Below are 18,208 nucleotides of genomic sequence, written 5' to 3' on the forward strand. Positions count from 1 at the left end.
GCTAAACTATGAGTCAACCTAGAGTGAATGGATTAAAAAAAAAAGTGGCATATATACAAAATGGAAATTTAATCAGCAATAATAAAGAAAATAAAATCATGGCATCTGCAGGTAAATAGATGGCATTGGAGAAGATAATGCTAAGTGAAGGTAGCCAATCCCCCCCCCCAAAATGCCGAATGTTTTCTCTAAGGAGGCTAACTCATAGGGGGTACATAGGGGGGAGCATGGAAAGATTAGATAAATTCTAGATAGGGCAGAGGACTGGGAGGGAAAAGGAGGGGACAGAGGATTAGTAAGGATGATGGAATGTGAAGGACATCATTATACAAAGTACATGTATAAAGACATGAATTTGGTGTCAAATTTCTTTATATACAGATATGAGTAATTGTGGTATATATGTGTAATAAGAATTGTAATGCATTCTTCTGCAATTTCTTTATCCCAAATAAATAAATAAATACATAATTAGCAGACAGGTTTTCCCAGATGTAAATACTTTTTAAAAAAAAATTTTTAAAATATTTATTTATTTATTTATTTTTAAGTTTTCGGCAGACACAACATCTTTGTATGTGGTGCTGAGGATCGAACCCGGGCCGCACGCATGCCAGGCAAGCGCACTACCGCTTGAGCCTCATCCCCAGCCCAGATGTAAGTCCTTTTATGTCTTTGAATAAAACTGTCAAAATGAAGTACTGCCCAATATTGCTTATCTACAGTATTTTTTTTTTAATACAACTGAATAAAACTAAAACATCTGAACCCTTTGTATTTCTTACTTTCATAGGGTTTATTCATTTTGGCATGAATCTTTCCAGTACTCAGAATAAACTGCAAAACTTAAAAGATTTCCCACATTTTTTACATTCATAGGCTTCTCTCCATGAGAATTTTCATAAAAGAAAAATAGGTCTAGAACATGAAGCTGAGTATAGCAAATCGTTCCCATTCAGAGTGTTTGTTTTCCAGTGAGGGAAATGGCTTTGAAGACAACAGGGAAAATGGAATGATTTGCCATATTTTTTCACATTTAAACAGTTATTCAGCCAGATGTGGTGATGTATGCCTTTAATCCCAGAGACTTGGGAGGCTTAGGCTGAAGGATCACAAGTTTGCGGACAGCCTCAGCATTTTAGAACAACCCTAAGGAACTCAGCAAGTCTCTGTCTCAAAATTAAAAATATAAAAAACAATGAGGATGAGTCTCAGTGGTAGAAGGCCACCAGACCAAATCTGCAGTACAATCCCCAGTACAATATTCAGCAGAGTGAGCCCTTTGTTTTTGTTTGAAGGGAACAAGAAATATTGATCCCACCACAATTCACATTTAGAGAATTTTTCTCCAGTAAACTTCCAACATGTTGATGAGAAGAACAGTAATAACAGAAGATTTTGCCAATTGTTTTAACCAGTACAATTTCTTTGCAATATGAGTTTCTTCATGTAAGTGAAGCTGATGGGATATAACAAAGGCTTTTCCCCATTGTTGACATTCATAGGGCTTCTTTCCAGTATGAGTTCATTCATGTGAGCAAAGATGAGAGGACTGAGTGAAAGCTTTGCCACACTGCTTACATTGATAGGGTTTCTCTTGAGTGTGAGTCCCTTCATGTCTGTGAAAGAAAAAGCAAGAAAAAGACTTTTCCACATTGTTGGTATACATTAGGCTTCTCTTCTGCATAAATTCTTCCATGTATGTGAGGTTCACTGGATGTGTCAAGGGGTTCTGCACATTGTTGATATTCATAAGGCTTTTCTCCAGTATGCGTTTTTTCATGTCTGTGAAGATGATGGGATCGAACGAAGGCTTTGCCACACTGCTTACATTCATAGGGCTTCTCCCCAGTATGAGTTTTTTCATGTGAGTGAAGGTGAGTGGACCGAGTGAAGGCTTTGCCACACTGCTTACATTCATAGGGCTTCTCTCTAGTATGCGTCCGTTCATGTCTGTGAAAGAAAGAATTAGTAGTGAAGACTTTTCCACATTGTTGGCATTCATTAGAATTCTCTCCTGTAAGGATTTGTTCATGTATCTGAAGGTAAGACAAAGTAGTGCAGGCTTTCCCACATTGTTGACATTGATATGGTTTCCTCACTAGTATGTGCTCCTTCATGTCTGTGAAGTTTAGAGGAGTCAGTGAAGGCGTTGCCACACTGCATACATTTATAGGGCTTCTCCCCACTATGAGTCCGCTCATGTATCTGAAGGTAGGAAGAAGTACTGAAGGATTTCCCACATTGTTGACATTCATAGGGCTTCTCCCCAGTATGAGTTTTTTCATGTAAGTGAAGGTGAGTGGACTGAGTGAAGGCTTTGCCACACTGCTTACATTCATAGGGCTTCTCTCCAGTATGTGTTCGTTCATGTCTGTGAAGGTTAGAAGAAGTAGTGAAGACTTTTCCACATTGTTGACATTCATAGGGTTCCTTTTTTGTATGAGTTTTTTCATGTGAGTGAAGGCTAGACGATAGAGCAAAAGCCTTGCCACACTGCTTACATTCATAGGGCTTCTCTCCAGTATGCATCCGTTTATGTATCTGAAGGGAGGAAGAAGTACTGAAGGCTTTCCCACACTGTTGACATGCATAGGGCTTCTCCCCAGTATGAGTTTTTTCATGTCTATGAAGTTTAGAGGACATAGTGAAGGCTTTTCCACACTGCTTACATTCATAGGGCTTCTCCCCAGTATGTGTCCGCTCATGTATCTGAAGGTAGGAAGAAGTACTGAAGGGTTTCCCACATTGTTGACATTCATAGGGCTTCTCCCCAGTATGAGTTTTTTCATGTGAGTCAAGGTGAGTGGACCGAATGAAGGCTTTGCCACACTGCTTACATTCATAGGGCTTCTCTTCAGTATGTGTCCATTCATGTCGGTGAAGGGAAAAAGAAGTAGTGAAGACTTTTCCACATTGTTGGCATTCGTTGGGCTTCCCTCCAGCATGGATTTGTTCATGTATCTGAAGGTAAGATGAAGTAGTGTAGGCTTTTCCACATTGTTGACATTGATAGGGCTTCTCTCCAGTATGCGTTCGTTCATGTCTGTGAAGGGAAGAAGAACTTGTGAAGATTTTTCCACATTGTTGGCATTCATTGGTCTTCTCTCCAGTATGGATTTGTTCATGTCTCTGAAGGTAAGACAAAGTAGTGCAGGCTTTCCCACATTGTTGACATTCATAGGATTTCTTTTTCATATGAGTTTTTTTATGTGAGTGAAGGTTAGACAATTGAGCAAAAGCTTTACCACACTGCTTATATTCATAGGGCTTCTCTCCAGTATGTGTCCGCACATGTATCTGAAGGTAGGAAGAAGTAATGAAGGCTTTCCCACATTGTTGACATGTATAGGGCTTCTCTCCAGCATGGATTTGTTCATGTATCTGAAGGTAAGATGAAGTAGTGTAGGTTTTTCCACATTGTTGACATTGATAGGGCCTCTCTCCAGTATGCGTTCGTTCATGTCTGTGAAGGGAGGAAGAACTAGTGAAGACTTTTTCACATTGTTGGCATTCATTGGTTTTCTCTCCAGTATGGATTCGTTCATGTCTCTGAAGGTAAGACAAACTAGTGCAGGCTTTCCCACATTGTTGACATTCATAGGATTTCTTTTTCATATGAGTTTTTTTATGTGAGCGAAGGTTAGATGATTGAGCAAAAGCTTTGCCACACTGCTTACATTCATAGGGCTTCTCCCCACTATGAGTCCGTACATGTATCTGAAGGTAGGAAGAAGTACTGAAGGCTTTCCCACATTGTTGACATTCATAGGGCTTCTCCCCAGTATGAGTTTTTTCATGAGAGTGAAGGTGAGTGGACCGAGTGAAGGCTTTGCCACACTGCTTACATTCATAGGGCTTCCCTACAGTGTGCCTACGTTCATGTCTCTGAAGGTAAGACAAACTAGTGCAGGCTTTCCCACATTGTTTACATTCATAGGTTTTCTTTTTCATATGAGTTTTTTTATGTGTGTGAAGGTTAGATGGTTGAGCAAAAGCTTTGCCACACTGCTTACATTCATAGGGCTTCTCTCCAGTATGCGTCCGAACATGTCTGTGAAGGGAAGAAGAAGTAGTGAAGACTTTTCCACAATGTTGGCATTCATAGGGCTTCTCTCCAGCATGGATTTGTTCATGTATCCGAAGGTAAGATGAAGTACTGTAGGCTTTTCCACATTGTTGACATCGATAGGGCTTCTCTACAGTATGCGTTCCTTCATGTCTGTGAAGGGATAAAGAAGTAGTGAAGACTTTTCCATATTGTTGGCATTCATTGGTCTTCTCATCAGTATGGATTTGTTCATGTATCTGAAGGTAAGACAAAGTAGTGTGGGCTTTTCCACTTTGTTGACTTTCATAGAGTTTCTCTCTAGTATGTTTTCTCTGATGTATTCTAAATATATTTCGGTAAGCAAAGTCTTTCCTACATACATTGCATTTAAAAAGTACTTTCCCAGTGTGCGTGATCACGTAACTGTGAAGACTTGTGGGTGAAACTAAGGTTTTACCACCTTCTTTACATTCATGGGATTTCTGTCCACAATGAATTCGTTCATGTTTTCTAAATAAAGTGGGGGAATGAAAGGCTTTCCCACATACCTCACATTGAAAAGCTTTACCTCCCCTATGTCTTCTTGTGTATTTTTGAACATTTGTAGGAGAAGATGAGGCTTCATCACATTGTTGACATTCATCTGGTTGCCACCCAGTATGAGAATCTTTATGCCTTTGAATGTCATTCGAACAACTGTTGACTTTCCCACATACTGTACTTTCATAGGGTCCATCTCCAGTTTGTGTTAAGATTTGTGTGTGAACACCTTTGAGAGAAACCAGAGATTTCCTGTATTGTTTCAATTCACATGGCTTCTCTTCACATTCTTCATGCTTGTAGCATTCGGGTCCATAGTGAGATGTGATCTCCCTATGAAGGAATGAAGGGCATATGAAGTCTTTGGCACACGTAATGAAGTCACATGAATTTATTCTATTAAAATTTTTCTTTGCTTAAGAATTGGTATCTGATGACCAGCACATTATTAATAATTGATTAATTCATGATGTTGTATTTATTTAAGGTCCTAGGTTAACGTTACTTCCAACATGAGGTAAAGCCTAGGTTTTTCAAACTTGTTCAAATTGCCAGAAAATAAAGAGATTGAGAGGAAACAATGCTTTGCAACACAGCATGCCTATGGTCATTCTCCAAATAGTTGGGCTGGTGATGTGGCTCAAGTGGTAGCGCACTCGCCTGGCATGCCTGTGGCCAGGGTTCAATCCTCAGCATCACATACAAAACAAAGATGATGTGTCCGCCGAAAACCAAAAAATAAATATTAAAATTCTGTCCCAAATAGTTATACTCACATATGCAATTTCATAATACTTTTTGCATGTCAAGAACTTTGAATAGACTTATAAATTATATATATATATATATATATATATATATATATAATTTATTTCAGTGGACAATAGACTCTATTGATTTAAATGTGGTGTTGAGAAGAAAACCTCAAGCATCCAAGGCAAGCTCTCTACCATGGAGCCACAACCCTAGTCCCAGTGAAGTATATATTTCTGGTAAGAAATCTTCTAAGAATAAATACATTTAAAGTTGTGCAAATTTCTTGCATTGGTTTTAAAAATTATATGACATCCCCAGATTCCCTCAAGGATTCCTCTTGTGAGTACAATTACCTTAGACTGCTCCCAGAAGTTTTGATCTGATTTTCAATGTTCTTCTCGTCACATTGGTTTCCTAAAATGTCAAACCAAAATGTTATAAATTTCTAGGAGCTATAAATGCATTTCCAAATTCATGGGGCATTTTATAGTATAATAATTCACCAACTGATTGTCTTTTCATTTTCTACATGAATAAAAAAATAAACACAATTTCTCCAATTAAATAAATACACAAATTATTACCTATAGATTCCAGGTTTCTGAGGACTTCTAGCATCACATCTCTGTAAAGGTTCTTCTGGGAAGCATCCAGCAAATCCCACTCCTCCTGCATGAAGTTCACAGCCACATCCTCAAAGGTCACTGAGATCTAAAGTATCCCACAAATGTGCAGTGGAGGCCAGGAGAGATTTGACAGCATGAGAAATCTATACTCAACATGCATGATGTTCACATGATTCCCTGGCCTCTCGATTAATTCCACGATTTGGTCATTGAAATCTTCAGTGCATTTAATTCTTCACAGCCACTCCAACACTAGATTTGGGCCCCACACAAGGTAAATAGTAGAGTGTTTTACACCCTTCCTTTGTTGAGTTCACAGGAAGTAAGAGGGTCTCCCGGGTCACCCTTATGTTATTTGTTGATTGCATCTCTATCACCTTCTTACCAACATCCTGTGCAGTAGAGAGCTAATATTAGCACCCTCCTTATTACTTACCCTTAGAAAAGAAAGCTGACAGAGTAGGAAATTGCTGGGATCACAAAACTCAGCATTTGAGAGATCCTGCCAACCACAGTGGCTCACTGGGCCTCCACAATTAAAATAGACAACATGGTATTTACTGATCTCCTGTTTCCTTCTGAAAGTCAATTGTTCCATCCTCAAAGAAGTGCCTAGAATCAGCCCCAACCCACACCCTCAGAGTATGGAGTCACTAAAGAGTTTCCCTTATAGACAACAGTTAGACAATCTTCCACACAGGTTGTCACAATGTGTTCACTGGGTACTGAGCTCAACTTGCGTGATTACTCGGAGAACAACTAGAAGTTTGCAGGTGCTTTACTCCAGAACAAATTTACCCAATTAGTAATCATGCACAATGATTAATAAACATCACAATATAATAATTTCTGGTGGTTAATGTCAAAGCAGAATGGGGTGTGTCAAATGATGGCATTTGTCTCAGAAAGAACTTGATGACCCCAAGATGTTATCTTGTCCAAACAACAGCCTTACAAAATTATATTAGTTTGAAAAATAGTTTTCTTAACAGCAGAAAATCCTTTCCCAAACATCATGGCAACAATGAATGTCCAATGATTCTCAAACTCTTCTGAACAGCAGATGTCTCACTCAGATCATGTACAGTCATGAGACACATATTACCGTTCTGCTCAAAGACACTTTGATCAAGATAGGCCACATGTACAGTGGTGGTCTGTCATGAAAGAGATTCCTCTTTCCTGTAGCACAGCTGGTGCAAGAAAACCTCAGGCACGAGCACTTCCAGGGTGTGTTAAAGCAGCAGGTTTGCAGCCCAGAATCCTGAACTATCCCACACTGACTGCTTGTGAAACAGGCCACTCCATGTGGGTCTCTAAGCAAGCTATGATTTCTGCACAGTGTGGAACAGCACAAAGGACCACCTACCAGAACACGACCCTGCCACTCACAAAGAACCATGCTCAAGGACATAAGACACATGACATTTGAAGCAGGACAGTATCAACAGAGGTTAACAGGAGGCTGAGAGAAAGCCTTTAGTGGGCTGTCCTTCGTTGCATGGACAAAGTATGAGTGACAGCAGGTGTCTTGGAGACAGATCACAATGATGGTCCAGGTAAACTGAAATCTAAGTGGCTAAGGGTACTTCATCCATCTATCCTGCAGACAAATATCATTTATTATACATTTAACTGTGAAAGACTAAAACACATTTCAAAAATTTTAAAAATGTGTAATTACTACCTGCCCCCAGAAAACAGAAAGTCAAGGCTCTGACATCTCAAACAGGCTTCCAGGAGACACTTAAGACCTGCCACCAATTTTCTACTGTTATTTCCAGACAACAGAAGTTGAGTTAAAACTTTCTAATTCTTTCTTTTTATATTTATTTTTTACTTGCAGTTGAACACAATAGCTTTATCCTATTTATTTATGTGGTGCTGAGGATTAAACCCAGGACCTTCCACATGCTAGGCAAGTTCTCCACCACTGAGCCACAACCCCAACCCACCTTCTAATTCTTTATATGGCATATTTTATGATATTATTAAAATTAAATAAAGTATTAAATAGAAAACTATGAAAGACTCTCATGATCATGAATGCAAAATTCCTCATCAAAAAATACTTTACTGAAGCAAAAAATAAATAAAAAGAATTATAAACACAGCCAAGAGGAAATTATTACTGCTCTGTAAGACTGATGCCAAATTTAAAACTCAGTTAACATTTTCCAGGGAACAGAATACTACTGTGGGAAGTCAAGCCCAGTGGCACAGATCCACTCACATCAGCCTCTGCAGGTCCCAGGAACGCAACACACATTCAAGGCTGATTCAGAATTAAAAAACCAATTAACATTATTCATCACAACAAAAAGCTAAATAATAAATATTGATTATATCAATAGTTAAAAAAATCAAGAATAATGAAAAAACACTCAAACTCAAAAAAACACAATGTCTTCATAGAGAGAAAGCATGATCCTCTATGCTACTGGAATCCACTGAAGAATCATGAAAAACAATGATATGACATCAGTGTTGTCATGTTAATAAACAGGACAATGATTATACTATTGACAGCAGGAAGCTGGGCATGGAGGCCATGCCTGTGGTCCTTGCCAATCAGGGGGCCCAGGCAGGATGATCCTAGGTTTGAGCCCAGCCTGGACAATTTAGCAAGACTCTGTTTCTAAACAAAAAATTAAAAGTTTTGGGAATGTAGCTCAATGGTAGAGCAGCCCTGAGTCCAACACCCAGCGCCAAAATGAAAAGAAAAACAAACACATACCACTTATACAGAACCAATAAAAGAGAAATACTCATATATAAACTTACAAAAATCTGTATGACAAAAACTGCTAACTTCTAATAAAAGTATCAGAGACATGGAAAATATTTGGAGATACTTTTATGTTCACAGATGGGAAGCCTCAATTACCATCAATTCTTACCAATTTTATTTATGGATTCAATATAATCCCAATAAAAAATATTTTAAGTTTTGATTTCAGTAACAAAAGATCCAGAACAACCAACACAGTAATGAACACTCAGTTCACAGGATGAACACTACCTGAGGTTAACAGCTACTAAAAATCTACAATCATCAAGATACAGTGGTATTTGGCACAGTATAAAAATATTCCACTGATCTTTGACAAAAGAGCAAAAGAAAATCAATGAAAAATATACTCTCTTGGACAATGTTGCCAAAGCACTGGACATGAATTAACATGTAGACAAAGAAAACATTCTCATTTCACAAATGTCACAGCGCTCTCAGTGGAGCCTCAGTCTCAAAGTAGCACACACAGCTGGGGCTGCAGCTGTAGCAAAGCACCTGCCTGGCACATAGGAGGCCCAGGATTCACTTGTCGGCACCAAAAAATTGCCTAAACATTGTAGTACCTAATGCAAAACTCCAAACTTCACTAAAATAACAAAGAAGTACTTACAGAGAAATCTGGGCTGGCATGACAGCTTCATATGCAACATCAAACACATGATCTGTGAGTGAAAAACTTGTAAGTAGAACTTGATCAAAACGAAGTTTGCGTTTTTCAAAAGATGCCCTTGATAGAATGAGAAGACATGCTGGAGAACTGGACAAATTGTTCTCACAACACATAGTGACACTGGGTTGGTGTACAACATACATGAAGAATACTCAGTAAAAAAATAAGCAATCAACTTGGAAGTGGGAAAAAGATTTGGGAAGACACTCATTCAATAAAGAGGCACAGTTAACACATGTGTGAGAAGATGCTCACCTGCATATAATTAGAAAACTTCAAAATGAACAATGAGGTGCCACCAGATACTCAACTGGAGGGGTGAAATGCCAAACACCAAAAGCTCCAAAAGGCAGTGAAAACATGAATCAGCAAGCACCCTTCCCTTGCTCATGTGAATGCAGAGAAGAACACTCTCTCTGGAAGACAGTCACGCTCTTACAAAATAAACATGGTGCACTCTACAATTAATTCACGACACTCCCAGGTGTCTATGCAAATGAGGTGAAAATAATGCACAGAAAACTTCTCAGCAGTAACTACAGCAGCCATGTCTAGAACTGCCCAAAGCTTGAAGCAAGGAAGATGAACCTTTTAATGCTGAATGGACAAGGTACATTTTAACCACACCAAAGAACATCATCCAGAAAGTGAGCTCTGCAGCCTGGAAAGATACAGCACCCTTAAAGGCAGACTGGAAAGCGAGAGAAGCCAGTCTGAAAGGCCAAGTGCAGTAAGATTCCAAGTCAAGAACATTCCAGAAGAGACAACATTATAGATGCACGGATACTCTTCTGTATGACATTACTATGTAGAGTATGAGACACACAAAATCACACCACACAGAGAAGGAACCCTAAGGTAAAGGATGGATTTCGGCTGATGACAAAGTGTTGCTTCATCCACTCTCTTAATCAAATGTAGGGTACTGATTCAGTAACTAACAAGCATCCAACATCAATGCAAAATATTGAGAACAGTGTAGAGAAAGGTGTTTGATACTATATGTAATGGCTCATTTGAATTGTCAACTGCATTGGATTAAGAGATACCTATCATTAAGAGGCCTCTGGGTGTGTCCATGAGGGTGTGTCTACAAATGATTGGCATGTGGAACAGAGAACCAAATTAGAGAACTTCCTTAGGTATAGGCAGCACCATCCATAGGACCGTGTCTTAGGTGGAACAAAAGTTGGAAGAAGAAGGAAGCAGCAGCAGAGAAAGCCCCTTTCTTCTCCAATGGCTGCTGCAATGATCTGAGGACATCAGACTCTGCCTTCTTCACTCTCCCAAAGTGGACTCTGCCTGTGATTCTCCAGGGAGTTTCCAGAACATTTGGTCTGGACTAGGGCAGCACCACTGATCCCTCTTGTTCTGAGGCTTCAGCCTCTTGGACTCTGCAGCTACTACTTCTCAAGCTCTCCAGCGCAGATGGTCACTGTGGACATCCAGCTTCAGGTCAAGTAGGCCAATCTAATAAGTTGCCTTTTATAATCACACTTCATATTGATGCTCTTCCTCTAGAAAACATTGACTAACAAACTATAAGTCTAAAATTGCTCTGAATAACAAAATTGATTCAATAAGGAGTAAATGAACTACATGCCATAAACTTTTTCCCATTTTTTTTTTATTGGTTATTCAAAACATTACAAAGATTGCAGAATCACATCGGTTACACATCCACATTTTTACATAATACCATAATAGTAACTGTTGTATTCTGCTACCTTTCCTATCCTCTACTATCCCCTCTCCCCTCCCCTCCCATCTTCTCTCTCTAACAAATATAAACATAAGAAACAATATTACATAATGAATACCTTTCCCCCAAAATAATGCAAAAAATAAAGCAAAGAAGAAAAGTCATAGTTACAAATTTCAAAACTATGGACAAAAGCAATGAAACTGATCTTTCAATACTATTTCCATCTGGAAAGAAACTGGATGATAAGTCTTTTTTTTAATATATATTTATTCTTTACTTCTAGGTGGGCACAATTCCTTTGTTTAATATTTATGTGGTGCTGAGGATCAAACTCAAGGCCTCACGCATGCTAGGTGAGCGTTTTTTCTCTGAGCCACAATCCCAAGCCCTGGATGATAAATCTTTAAAAGGTATACCAACTGCTGGTAGGGTGGTGTGCACCTGTAAATTCAGCCACTAGGGAGGTCAAGGTATGGAACTGGCAAGTTGGAGGCTCTCTCAGCAATTTAGCAAGACATCCAGAAATTTTGTGAAACTTGGTCTTCATCAACAATAAATGGGGGGACTGGGATTGTAGCTCAGTGGCAGAGCACTTGCTAGCATGTATGAGGCACGGGGTATGATCCTTAGCACCACAGATAAATTAAAAAAATAAGGTATTCTGCCCCTCTACAACTATACAAAATAAAAATAAAAATAAATATGTACATAATAAATAGGAAGAGCTGAGGACTGGCTCAGTGGTCAAGTGCCTGTAGGTTTATTCCCCAGTAAAACACCTGCCCACCTAAAAATACTGCTCACACATTGAAATTCATTTTTTTGAGGCAACATAAGCATGAGCAAGTCCCTGGCTTCAATCCCAGCACTCAATACATCAGCAAATAAGTAAACACCAGTCTACAATACTAATTTTCTTGGGGTGGAGAGTAGCTCAGTAGTAAGAACTTGATAGCCCTTGGTTCAATCCCCAACAGTCCATGTACACACACAAAAAAAAAAAAAAAAAACAACCTTGAAAATATATGTAATGAGTGATAAAAAAGATTATAATACAAAAGATACACAATGAGAGGCAACAAAAATCAATGAAAAGACAACACACTTTCTTACAAAGGAGACTGAACTTGCCCATGATCTACACTCTTTGAAAAAACAAAGAGCATTTCAGTAAATTATGTGAAATTCAGGGCATGGATTATTGTGTTTTTTGGGGTGAACATAGAAAAACTTATCTAAAATGAAAATAGTACACTGTATCTAAGACCAGTGAAAATATTGTACAAGACAGAGAGACTAGAGAGAGCATTAATGTTACTCCCAAGTTTCATAAGCTAAAAGGCCAGCTCCCAAATGGGTGGCCCTAGGAGGAGGTAATTAGGAGGGAACAGCAATCAGGTGACATGGTGGGAGTGCTTGTGAGAGGATCAGCACCCTAACTTAGACATATATATCTCTCCTTTTCAGAAAACAGGTGTCATTTATTATTTCACTGATAAAGTATTCAGTGATTTTTAAATGATCACAGTTGGGTATTTTAGGTATTGCCATATTGTCCTTAAAACTTCCAATGAAGAAGGGTATGATGGTGCACATCTGTAACCCCAGTGGTTCAGGGGTCAGAGGCCCAAGGTGATGTAGCAAGACCCAGACTCAAAAGGAAGAATGTAAAAGGGGTCAGGGATGTGGCTCAGTGGCTAAGCCCCTCTGGGTTCCATTCCTGATACAACAGAGCTAACATGAATCTGCCAAATCTAGACAACAACAGCAACAACAAACTGTCATTACTGTCAAATTCATCAGCTTGTCAATGACTGTAACTAATTTACATAAAATCAAATTCATAAATTTATCCACCACAATTTTTGTAGAAATGGATTCATTTCCCACAGCAATAATGGAAGATAGAGTTTCTCTGTATCTTAAGTGGCATTCTGGAATCTAGGACATGGATTTCAATTGGAAATCATTAAAAAGACAAGATCAAATCTCACCAATTTTCTATGCATACTCAGGGGTAGCAAAAGATAAATTAGATGTGTTTATTTTGTTGTTGTTGTTGTTGTTTGTTTGTTTTTCTGTTCTGTTCTTTTTCTTTGGTTTGGGATCAGAGATTAAACCCAGAGGAACTTTACTGATAAGTCACATCCCCAGACATAAGGCCTGGCTAAGTCGCTAAGGCTGTCCTCAAGTTTGCAATCCTACTGCCTCAGCCTCTGGAACAGCAAGGATCACAGGTGTGCACCACTGTACCTGGCTGTAATTGTTTTCACAATGGAAATGTAACTAGACTTTTAAAATCCACTTCTTTCTTGCCTATTTAATAATAGTCCACCCCATTTGGCTCTGAAAAAATAGACCTGGGCCTCAAAATGTGAGCAGATCATTTCAAAGTGATACACAGAAAGCTTTGGTGCTGAGGGAGCAAACATGTGTCAGGCTCAAGGGGCAGGGAAGGTCCCTGACATCTGGGACATGACCTCTCCTGGTCCTACTTCCTGAAAGCCTCTAGGATCACCCTCCCAGGGACCTGGACTATGACTCCAGTCTACGAGGCTTTTCAGGTTTGCACAGCTCTGCACTGGGGTGGGTGGTCCTTATGCTCTGGGGGAGGTTTCGCTCCATCACACTGTGAAACTACAAGGGCAGGAATCACTGGTGACCTGGACCCACAGCGCCAGCATCCACAGGCTGACTGGCCACCTCTCTCCATGGAATGGGAACACAGCTTGGGAAAAACAAGGTCCCAAGGAAGTAGCTGTCTAGATGAGGCCTGTTCCAGGAGATTCCTCAGCCCAGGGCCCCCAGCAGCTTCCCTGAGAGGCTGCACCCCACACCTCAGGCTGTCCCCTAGGAGGAACTGACCCAGGGCCTGAAGTTCTGTTCACCCTGCAGGGACCAGGGCAGCTGTGGGCACCTTGTGGCAGCTTCAGGAGAGGACAGTGGCTGAGGACATGGGACCCTGTGAGGCGTCCAAAGGGAACCTCTGCCAAGAAATCTGACATGGTGTCTACACCTAAGGAAGATAAAAGGAGAAGCACAAGATTTTTACAGCTGTGAACTCAACTTCTCTATGAGTTCTTTGATGTAGTTGCATCTACATCAAGGAACCTTCAGAGTACTTGACTTTGGCTAACCAGACCACCATGAGGGTGGAAAGGCAGGGTTCTGTATGGAAAGCAAAAATTATGTTGGGCTATCTTAAGCCCTTTAATAGCCAATTATCTTAATTTCTGTATCAGACCACAATTCTCAAAACTATTAAATTTCTCAGAATATATCCCTACCCTTACCAGACAGTCAGAAGATATTTCTATTTTCTTCCTTCCTTCCTTTCTTTCTGTAGTCCACCAATCTGATGATCCTACCAATGCAATTGGTTAATGTAGTGATACACAGTTTCTTTCATAAGCGTTCATGTTGGCCAGGCACAGTGCCACACAACTGTAATCGCAGTAGCTTTAGAGGATAAGGTAGGAGGATTGCTACATTCAAAGTCAGTCTCAGCAATTTAGTGAGGCCAGAAGGAAATTGATGAGATCATGTCTCAAAATACAATCTAAAAAGGACTGATTGTGGCTCAGTGATTAAGTGCCCCTGGGTTTAATCCTTGTCTTTCAGGGTGGGACACATACATCATTTAGGGTCACTTGAATCCATGTTCCTGAGTATGGTCAATAATATTTAAATCAAAATGAACTATTCTCCATAGCTGGGATTGCCAATGACTTTAATGTCAACAGCTTGAGAAACTGAAGCAGGAGGGTCAGGACTTACAGGCCAGGCTGGGCAACATAGCCAGACCCCATCTGAAAATCAAATTTGAACAGTTGAGGATGAAGAACAGAAGAATGAATCAAACACTATTATCCTATGTGCATATGTGACTACAGGACTGGTGTGAATCCACATCAAGTACAACCAGAAAAAGGAGCACTTACACTCTATTTATGTGTACTGTGTAAAATGCATTATAATGTCATGTATAACTAATAAAAACAAATTTAAGTAAATAAATGATTTATGTCAAATTGGGGCAGGGGGGCCTCGAACATAACCCAAGATTCAATATCCCTAGGTCGTATGTACAAATGCCTTTTTCCTTTTAAAGTAATTATTTTGACCAAACACAGGGAACTGTTAAGTGATTATTCTTTCCCCTCAAGTATAATAATCAGAAATAGAAAACAAATACTTTCAAAAGTGTACTTCTTACCAGGGACACAGGCCTTGTTAGAATGGCCTTAGGCCTGAGCCTAAGCAACTCCATTTTAAAAGACCTGCAGTTTCACCAGGCACATCCACAGATCCCTCCAGTAAGGCCTCAAACAAGTTCCTTCCCCTCACCCTGATAAAGAGAGTAAAGCCTCTGGCAGTCTGTCCTTGCCTGATAAGAGGGAAAGGCAAGAAGGTCAGGGTGGAGATGACCCCAGGGTAAATGATGTCACTGAGAAATAGGGTGGGGCTGGGGATGTGGCTCAAGTGGTGGCGAGCTCCCCTGGCATGTGAGCAGCCGGGTTGGATTCTCAGCACCACATACGAAGATGTTGTGTCCGCTGATAACTAAAAAATAAATATTAAAATTAAAAAAAAAAAAGAGAAATAGGGTGGTAGCTGATAAGGATTGAAAGTGTGATCAAAAGCACCCAAATTTCGTATACATGATAGAGCTGATGAGCAGGAATTCAGCCAACAGAAACAAGGATGCACTGGAGCTGGAGAGTCTGATGAGGACCTGACATCCCATCACTTGGCATCTTTCCTGAGCCTCTGCAAGATCCTCACCATTCTCAAACTCTACTGCCTCATCTGGACCTTGGTGAGAGCTGCACCTCCTCCTTAGGACCCCCTCCTCAACTGGTCCTCTGCTCCACACCAGGAAATGCTTGCCTTAGTTCCAGACCTGGTCACCGAAGTCTGAGTGAGTGTGCATCTGCTGGACTCACAGCCTAAGACATAAGATCTTTGAACTTAGCATGCAGAGGGAATGTCATTAGCTTATCATAATTAAATGTGTTGTCCAGTGCTTAGAATGAATCTAGAATTGTTTGCTGTGAATTAATTAACCTAGAATTGTTTGCAGTTAGGGTGATAAACAAGTCAAGATGGCACCTGGCTTTCAGCCAGAGGAAGTAGTGGTTGAGAAGTAAGGCCAGCAAGCATTAAGATAGAGATTCCTTAATGAGTGACTGCTGTGCCTAGATTATGTCAATTAAGTTAAGCTGTGTGTAATCATTAAGATGATGATTCCTTATTCGTTGACTGTTATACCTAGTTTATGTTAACTGAATACACAGCTTGTTCTTAATTATGTGTATATACCCCCAGTGTCCTCCAATAAACGACTCCCACTCCTGCTGTATCCACCTTCACAAGTTGATCTTCACCCCCTGGTTAGTTTGTTGCTTCCAGGCTGTGGCACAGTTTCCTGTGAATTGATTATGTCTATTGCAGTGCCTAGCATTAAGGATTGTTGTTTTCTTGATTAAGAACCTATAGAGTTAAACTGTATTGAGTAATTTGAGTGAATAGAGCATTGAAAGGGGCACAAGTGTGTGGACATTCTTTATTTCTCCCCTTGACTGCATAAGTCACAGTTTTGCCTCCTCCACACAGCCCTGTAAACCCAGGAACTTTGGAGGCTGAAGCAGAAGTGAAGCCAGATTTACAGATAGGTAGTTAGGTAAATTGGGTCTAATATTGTGTAAGATAAATAAAACAGAGGCCCTTATAGAGAATGGAGTCTCACCTCAAAAACCCAAAACCCAGCTCACCCCACGAGACAAAGAATAGGGCCACGACTCTGCCTCTGCCGCGCTCCCCAGCTCACCCAGGCACCTGGCCCCAAGGCAGGTGGTGACGTGTACCTTCAGCCCTGGTCGCAAATTCACCATTTTTGTCTTCTGTGGTGACCCGGCATCCTCTCGAGGAACCTCCAGGCACCCGAGACAAGGGTGGGGGGAAACAGGCAGAGCAGAGTCACCTTAGTCCCTGGAGCAGAGAACTCTGGGGTTTAAGGTTGAGGAGGGGAGTCGCTGATGAAGAAATGCTGGTAAGATTGCGGAAGCCCGCCCTTCCTCTCCCTCTGCGCACTGATTGGGCAGTTCTCCCAGCATCCTGGATGGATGGCCTCCAGGCCCGCCTCTGAATCGTGACTGAGAGGCAGCATCATCCAATCACTGACTGAAATTGGGTAGAGTGACAGATGCTTGGCCCAGGCCCTTTCCAGGCGGAGCTTTTCAGCTGTGCTGGGAACTAATCCAGGTGGGAAGCCTTGGCTTAGCCTCTGGTACAGAGGTGACACCTGGCGCTGAGCTAGGCTTCAGCCATAGAGTGCTTTCTGAGCTGGCGAGGCCCTGGGTTTAACCTCAACACAAAAACAAAGCACAGCTTCTCAGGGAGGCTGAGGCTGGAGGAGCCAAAGGTCAGGTCAGCGTCTGCAAACAATGAGACCATCTGTTTTTATTTTTATAAGTTGTAGATAATACAATTTTTATTTATTTCATTTTATGTGGTGCTAAGGATCGAACCCAGTGCCTCATGTTTGTGAGGCAGGCATTGTACCACTGAGGTACAACTCCAGCCCTGAGAGACCCTCTCTTAAAATAAAATGAAAAGGGTGGGGATGTAGCTCAGTGGTCCAGGTAAAGCCCCTCTGAATTTATATATATATATATATATATATATATATATATATATATATATATATATATATAATAATGGGACCTCAGGAAAATTAGAAAGACACGGTCTCCATATTTTTGAAACACTCTTTAAAGCTATCATATATATCCCACATATATATGATATCTACTAATGAAAACACTTTGAAAATTATATTAGTAATTCTCATTACCTCCTGGCCTCTGATCTTTGAGGAGGCAGCCTGAGCTATAAAAGGAAACATTTGGGGTTGGGGCTGTGGCTCAGTGTTCCATCCCCAGCAGAGAAAGGGGTGGGGTGGGGGGAGGCAGGCAACCCTCTAAAACAGCAATGGGCAGCAAAAATAAAATGGGTGCCTTGTGCTCAATGTAGATAGTCTCCATTCTACTATTATCAATTCTTA

At 40.5% G+C, this 18,208-nt stretch overlaps 1 protein-coding gene across 1 annotated transcript; it reads right to left on the reverse strand.

Moving 5' to 3' along the window:
• Window positions 1-667: 667 nt before the first annotated feature.
• LOC143639751 (uncharacterized) lies at window positions 668-17,084 on the reverse strand. The gene is given in 7 exon segments (XM_077107798.1): window positions 668-2,096; window positions 2,098-3,128; window positions 3,213-3,464; window positions 3,633-4,054; window positions 5,701-5,761; window positions 5,932-6,058; window positions 17,034-17,084. Coding segments are annotated over 7 exon segments (2,379 nt in total). The 5' UTR covers window positions 17,037-17,084; the 3' UTR covers window positions 668-1,613.
• Window positions 17,085-18,208: the final 1,124 nt, after the last annotated feature.

This window comes from Callospermophilus lateralis, chromosome Y (genome assembly GCF_048772815.1).
Source record: "Callospermophilus lateralis isolate mCalLat2 chromosome Y, mCalLat2.hap1, whole genome shotgun sequence".
Taxonomy (NCBI): Eukaryota; Metazoa; Chordata; class Mammalia; order Rodentia; family Sciuridae; genus Callospermophilus; species Callospermophilus lateralis.